Genomic DNA, 7,187 nt, shown 5'->3' with positions numbered 1-7,187 from the left:
ATGGCAGGGACCCCTTCCCCTGTCCCAGGTGCTCCCAGTCCCGACCCCCCTGGCCTTGGGCACTGCCCGGGACGCAAGGGCAGCCCCAGCCGCTCTGGGCACCCAGTGCCAGGCCTGCCCACCCTGCCAGGGCAGGATTTCTCCCGAATCTCCGCTCTCCCCCTGCGCTCGCTTATTAAACCATTCCCAGCGTCCACTCACTCCCGGCCGCTGCCAGCGCGGCCGCCGAGGCAAAATGGAGGCGGCGGGGTCTCCCCCACCCCTTTCCCCCATTTTCCCACTCTTTTCCACCCTTTTCCAGGCATTCCCTCCCCCGGCCGGCGGCGGGACTACGAGTCCCATGGCGCCGCGGGCCGGGGGCGGAGCGGGGCTTTGTGCGGGCGGCATGCGGGGGAGCCGCAGCCGGGGCTGGAGCCGGAGCCGGAGCGAGCCCGCCCCGGGGGGAGGAGGGCGAGGGCGGCGAGCCATGACGGGCGGCGGCGCCGCGGAGCGCCCGCGGTGGTAGAGGGCGAGCGCGGGGCGCGGAGCCCGCCCGGGCCGGCGCGGGGCGCGGAGAGCGCGGAGCGGCCGCCATGGGCAACGCGGGGAGCGTGGACGCGCAGCAGACGGAGCTGAGGGCGCACAGCGTGCCCCTGAAGCTGCCCATGCCCGAGCCCGGCGAGCTGGAGGAGCGCTTCGCCGTGGTGCTGGTGAGCGCCGGCCCCATTGTCTGCGGGCAGCGCGGAGGGGCCGCCGGGGAGGAGCGCGGCGGGGGAAGGGGGGAGCGCCGCCAACTTGGCTCGGGAGCCGCGGCCGGGCACAGGTGGGCTCGGCGGGGCGGTGCCGCCGCCCGCGGGACGGGGCCGCGGCTCCTCTTTGTCTCGGCAGCCCCCCGAGGGCCGCCCTGCCCGGCCCGGGCGGCTCCCGGGGCTCCTGGCGCTGGGCAGCGGCGGCGGAGCGCAGCCCGCGGGGAGCGAGCGGAGCGGGAGCGGCTGCGGCGGGGACACTGCGGGGACTCCGCTCCCGCTCCGCCGGGACACCCGGTGCTGGTCCTCCGGGGACGCCGCTCCTGTGCCCCCCGGGACACCTCCGGCTCTCTCCTCCGGGGACGCCGCCGTCCTTTTTCCCCGGGACACCCCGGTCCTTGTGCCCCGGTGCTGCCCCGGCTGTGTGCGGGCCAGCGGGGTTTGGTTTCGCTCCGCAGCACGGACGGGTCGCTGCCGTGTGAGATCAGCTCTGCGGGAAGGAAGGGCTGAGCTCTCCCCGGGCAGAGCTCCCGCTGCCTTCGGGGTGCCCGGGTAGCGCGGTTCCATCTCTTTTCTGCCGTGGTTTTTTTACTCGCAGCCACGTTTGCGTGTGGAAGGGAGCAGGGGGAGGAGGGCAGCGGCTCCATGTGCGTGCTGTGCCATGCTGTGCCGTGCCGTGCCCTGCGCTCGCTGCGGTGCCAGGGGAGCCCGGAGCTGCCGGGGTAATTCCCGTCCCGCATCCCTGAGCCGCCCCCCCGCTCCCCGCAACGCTCCCGGCGCTGGGAGAGGATTCACGACTGGTGTGTGTTGGGGATTATTTCTGGTTAGACCCAATTAGATTATCATGTCTAAGAAAAGAATAAGCCTATTCAGTCAGGAACCCCCACTGACGAGCCAAATGGCGAGTGAGATGTTACGATTATTAGGCACAGTGGAGAAAAGCCTGGTGTCGCGTTGCTCTTGTCGGGGTCGTGTTGGGGATGGGAGATGCTCCCGCAGGCAGCACATGGCTCGGAATCCGGGCTGGGTCCGTCTGTGACTACAGAAGGGCTCCCGGCTCCGTGTGCCTGCGTGGTCTGCGGGAGGAGATCGGAAATCGGCGGCTTTGGGTTCGGGGATGGTGATGGATGGCATCGGTAAAAGGCAGAGACGTCATTTGGGGCAGCCTTAGAAACGTGAAACGTAAATACACGGGAGATAGCAGCGCCCAGCCTGGCATTTCCCGAGGTGCTTGCAGGTTTTAGAAGATGGACCTCAATTAAGGCTGGGAGGGTGAGTGCTGCAGCTTTGCTGGAGGGAGAGGCTGGCCATGCAGTGGGCACTCTGTACAAACGCGGTGTGGGATGATTTTCCCCCTCTGACCTCTTCTCCCACTGGGAAAAGCTGCGAGATGGGACTCAAACAGCCCCCAAAATCACCCTTGTGCTGTTCACCAGGGATGACTGGTGTTGCTGCAGCTTCCAGGAAATCTCTGACCAGCTCATGAAAGAATAAGCTGCCAGGCTGTGATTGTTTTGTTTTCTCTGTGGCTCTGAGGGAGAGATGACTGTGCCACTGGTCAAACCCCAGAATGGGGTAGGCTGGAGAAGTGCAGGGATTAACGAGAAAGGAATGATTAGGGGAAAAACCATGAGGAATATTTTCTGTGGGGAGAGAGGATTAGTCAGGAGCAGGCAGTCTGAAGAAGGAGATGCTGAAGGTTATAAGACTAAATCTCACCTTCTTTATGTGCTGTCTCAAGAAATTAGCCTGGCACAGGCGTCGCTGGCACACTCAGAGCCCTGGTGAGGTCCCGAGGGCTGTGCTGACAGTACCAATTCCCAGATCTCTGATGAAATTCCCAAGGCTGGTGTGGACGCTGATGAGCACGGTGAGTGGCTGTGTGCAGGTCTCCCTCCTCACACTGGGGGTTCTGCCCATTCCTGTGTGGGAGAGGTCCCTCCTGTGTGTTTGGAAGTTTTGTTCTCTGCCCTCGTGCAGAGCAGGGAGCCCTGACCCTCCAAACCACGAGGAGAGCACACTTGGCCATGGTTTCACCATGACACCAACTGGTTTATTTGTTCACGCTGTCCTGAGCTGCTCCAGCATCTCTGGAGTCCCTTCAGCGAGGGGATGCTGTGCCTGGAGCTGATGGATGTGTGCCAGCTTGTGTCTGTGGGGCTGTCAGAGGGTTTTGTGTCGAGGAAGGGCTCTGGTGTGGTGGTTTGTCCACCTCAAAAACACACTTGGTCACCTCAAAGACACCTGGTCACGTTGAACACACACTGTCACCTTAGAGATACCTGGTCACCTCAAACACACACACCTTGTCACCTTGAACACCCACTGTCACCTCAAACACACACCTGGTCACCTCAGACACACATTGTCACTTGAAACACACACCTGGTCACCTCAAACACACATTGTCACTTTAAACCCACACCTGGTCACCTCAAACACACACTGTCACCTCCCTCCTCCTGATCCTCCTTGAAGTGTGTAAATTGATGGGAACTGCTCCAGGTCACGTTTTTTGGGTGAAGGTCTCAAATCTCGTGCTCCCTGTGCCCTCAGCGTTCCCGAGGATGTCCTGAGCCAACGGAGGGACAGGGATGTCACTGGCTGTGTCACTCCTCGTGCTCTGTTGGGCAATAATCAGGGTTTTCCCCGTGGGTCTGTGTCTCCTGGTGCTGTTTGGGGCACTGCTGCAGTGAATGTGCTGTCATGGTTGGTGTGTTGAGCCTGTGCTGGTGGGCACTGGGCTCTGTGTGTGTGTGTATGTGTGTTCCAGGAGGATGTGTTTGATGGGATGTACTTCAAGGAGGAAAATGTGGAGGACAACCCAAGAGAGAGCCAGGTTTCTGTAAGCTGAGTGTTGTTCTCCCATCCTCTCAAGCTGATGTGAATTCTCCCCTTTTCCTGTGAGGTAATTCCCTTCCTCCCAGGGTTACAGGAGAATGTGAACTCCAGGGAAACAGTGCTGTGGTTTTGCCACCAAGTTCCCAGTCTGGCTGTGCTGGATCTCAGCTCTGGCTCTGTCTCTGAACTTCCCAGCACTGGTGCATCCCTTTGGGGACATCCCAGCCTTGTCCCTTCCCCAGTGCTCTCTTCTCTCAGCCATGTGGGACCTTTCCCTATGGGCACTTGGGCATAAATGCTGGATTCTGGTGAGCAAAGCCCACCCTGGGCAGGGTGGCAGTGGAGCTGGGAGCTGCGGGAGGCAGTCCCAGAGCTGCAGCTCCTGCAGCAGGGTGGTCTCCCTGAACCCAGCACGGGGCTGCACGTTTGCAGATGCCACGTGGTTTGGAGGAAGCAGCCAGGCCGGGCTTGGCAGGGGAAATCGCTGCCTAATGAGCTGTGATTGACATAATTTGACTGCTGGATTACAAATGTGCGGTGAGGTTAACAGGAAATATCCTCTTCCCCCTCCCTCAGAGGGGTTTGGGTGCACAAAGGGCTCCTCTGTGCCCGTGGAGGGTCAGGGAGGTGCTCCTGCCATGCCCAGGTGAGGCACCCACCTGGTCCTGCTTTGCCCACAGGAGCATCTCCCTTCTGCTGGAATTCCCCCCTTGCCCCTGGATTTTGTCCCAGCGTTGTTCTCCATCCCAGGGAAGGCAGCTTGAGTGTCTCCTGCTGAAGAATTTGGAAGCTCAGTGTGAAAACTCTTAATGTTTCCCAGCTGTTTGTTCCCCTTCCTCATTGTCTATCAGATATATTAGGCATTGTTTTATAAAATACATACATATATATATATATATATATATGCATGGTTTAGGGTCTGTAAATCATTATGGGGCTGCAGGAGATATCTGTGGGATAGGATCAGCCTCCCTGCCTTGGTGGGGCACTGGGTTCCTTCTTGTGATCCCCAAATTTAACAGGATTCCCTTGACATGGATTTGAGGTCCTGGAGCACCTGATGCAGGTGGGAGTGGTGCAGGGAGGTGAGAGACGCTGAGGTGGCTTTAGGAATCGTGAGGAAAATGAGATTTCTGGAATGCAGATCCCAAACAGACCTGTGGGGTTTCCTTTCTCAGGCTCCTGCCAGTGGGGATTTTCCTCAAGGTCTTGTGAAGCGATTGGGGCAGTGACACCATTGCTTGAAGGAACAACCTCATAAATCACATGGTTAAATGTATATATTTCACAGGGGTTAGATGTGCAGCAGTGCCTGGTGCTGACACTTCTGCCCAGCTGCTTTGTCACTCAGGGATGGCATTTGTAAGTTTTTCCACCCAGACATCACCAGAGAACGTTTTTATAAAACAGATTTTTTCCTTTGAGTGTCTGGAATAGGAGGGTACCGTGGTGGGTATTCAGCTGCTGGTAACCCTGCTAAAATTAATTTCAGCTCCTGGAAACCTGGAAGACTTCTAAAATGGCTGGGCTGATGTAGATGCATATATTTTTTTGGTGTACCATTTTTCCATGCCAAATAATCCCATTAATTTGGGTGATGGTGGAGGGATGAACCCTCCAAATTACACATTAAATTTTGTTTAAGGTGAACAACAACAGGTCAAGCAAACCCTCTGCCTTTACCTTTAACCTGTCCCATCCTCTTTCCCCAGAGCATTGAAGCTTTATCAAACATCTCTATCAACCTCCTTAACCTTGTGGGAGGGATAAAGGGGGTTTTATGATTTTTGTTTTGTCTGCATGAGCAAGGTCGTGCAGGAGTTGGCCCTGAGGTGTGAAATGCTCTCTGATGAGCTACTCCATGGCCTGGGTGATGCTGAAGAGAGAACTGAGAGGTGCAGGATGAGATTCAGATCAATCAGTGGCTCTTGAGTGGTTTCTGATTGGTGATTGAATGACTTGAAGCCACGGGTGGCTGCCCTCAGTATTTCATTTTAAAATCACTTCAGCTCTTCCTGCTGCATGAGGAGGTATTAAAGTGCACAGAAACTTCTCCCCCTGAATGGCAAAGCTCAGCAGATAACAAACCCAGACCAAGACGTTTGATTTCCTCCTGTGCTTCCAGAAGCACACTGCTGTTTTTGCTGTATTTTGGGGTTGTTGGACAAAGATTGCGAATCATTCAGGTTACTCCTTAAAGACTCCAACCCCTTTGGAGTAAAACATCCACGTGAAGGTGTGCATGGTAATTACCAGCCCTGTCCTGTGTTTGTGCGGCTGCTTTGGAGAAGAGGAGAGGTTTTCCTTGCTGGAATTTTGGGTTTTTCCCTGCTGGAGTTTTGGGTGCTCCTTCCAGCTGCAGAAGGGATTGGGCGTGTGGGATCACGGGTTCCACGTGGGACCAGCACCATCCCCGCTTCCACAGGGCCCAGGCAGTTTCCTGCTCCCATTTTGAGTCCAGCACCTGCTGAAGAAATGATTTTTTCACCCCAGTCTGTCAGAAGTGGTTTAAATCTGTCCCCTTGCTCTGGAGCTGAGGGGGCGAATGACTGGTTTTATTTTCCTCATTTCTTGCTCTGGATCCATCCTAAAACGAAACCAACCTTTGACATTCTCTTTCTGATTTTAATTTGTCCACTGAGGGACAAACCTTGTGCCATGCCTGCCTTTCCCCCTAAACACACTTTGACTTTGGAGCTTTCTGCTCATTTTTTCCAGGCTGGAAGGGGGAATGAGCACTGCCCAGCGCTCCTCTGGAGGTGGGAAATCCCTGGGACTGTTGCAGTTTTGCTTTTGCTTTCCTTTGCTGACCCTGCCATGGATTTGGGTGGTGGCAGTGGGGAGGTGGCTGGGGAGGGTCTCTGGGCAGGGCTCAGGGGCTCCAGGGCCACCAGCACTGCTGTGCCCAGCTGAAGGGGCTGGCACTGGTGCCCACTGTGGGTTTAGGGCACAGGGAATGTAAAGTTCCTGGGTTCTGCTGCACGAGTTGGTGTCAGGCTTGGTGATGTTCAGCAGGAGAGTTTGGTGCCGCTTTTGCACCAAAACCATCCCAGGCTGCTCCAAGCCCTGTCCAGCCTGGCCTTGGACAATTCCAGGGATTGGGGCAGCCACAGCTTCTCTGGGAATTCCATCCCAGGGCCTCCCCACCCTCCCAGGGAGAAATTCCTTCCCAATATCCCACAAACTTTGGGGACTAGGGGCTCCCCTGAGGGCTCCTGCTGCTGTTACCAACCTCTTCTGCTGCCCCTGGAGCAGCAGGACAGGACCTCTGAAAGGGCAGGAGGCCAGAGTGACAGAATCCCATCATGGCCTGGCTTGGAAGGGACCCTAAAGCCCACGCAGTGCCACCCCGCCATGGCAGGGACGCGTCCCATTGTCCTGTCCAGCCTGGCCTGGGACACTGCCGGGGATGCAGGGGATGCAGGGGCAGTGTCTCTGGGAACAGCCCACATTTCTGGGGCTCTGTGGTGCAGAGCCAGCCCTGCCTGTCTCCTGGGCCGGCCTGGCCCTGGCAGGGCAGGCTGGCACCCGGCTGTGCCCGCAGGAATCCGTGTTGGAGCCCTGGCACCCCGACCCGCTCCGCTCTCCCCAGCACGAGCTCATGAATTATGCACACATGCT

General features: G+C 57.5%; 1 protein-coding gene across 1 annotated transcript in view; it reads left to right on the top strand.

Annotated features, from left to right (window-relative positions):
• Nucleotides 1-543: 543 nt before the first annotated feature.
• Nucleotides 544-7,187, top strand: part of FMNL2 (formin like 2) — a 113,095-nt gene continuing 106,451 nt past the window's right edge. Inside the window, 1 exon segment of the mRNA XM_063161491.1 lies at nucleotides 544-689. Coding sequence (XP_063017561.1) covers nucleotides 573-689 — 117 coding nt within the window. The 5' untranslated portion in view covers nucleotides 544-572.

This window comes from Melospiza melodia, chromosome 8, assembly GCF_035770615.1.
Source record: "Melospiza melodia melodia isolate bMelMel2 chromosome 8, bMelMel2.pri, whole genome shotgun sequence".
Classification (NCBI taxonomy): domain Eukaryota; kingdom Metazoa; phylum Chordata; class Aves; order Passeriformes; family Passerellidae; genus Melospiza; species Melospiza melodia.
The sequence above is the reverse complement of the archived record's forward strand: the minus strand, read 5'-3'. Positions and strand labels throughout refer to the sequence as shown.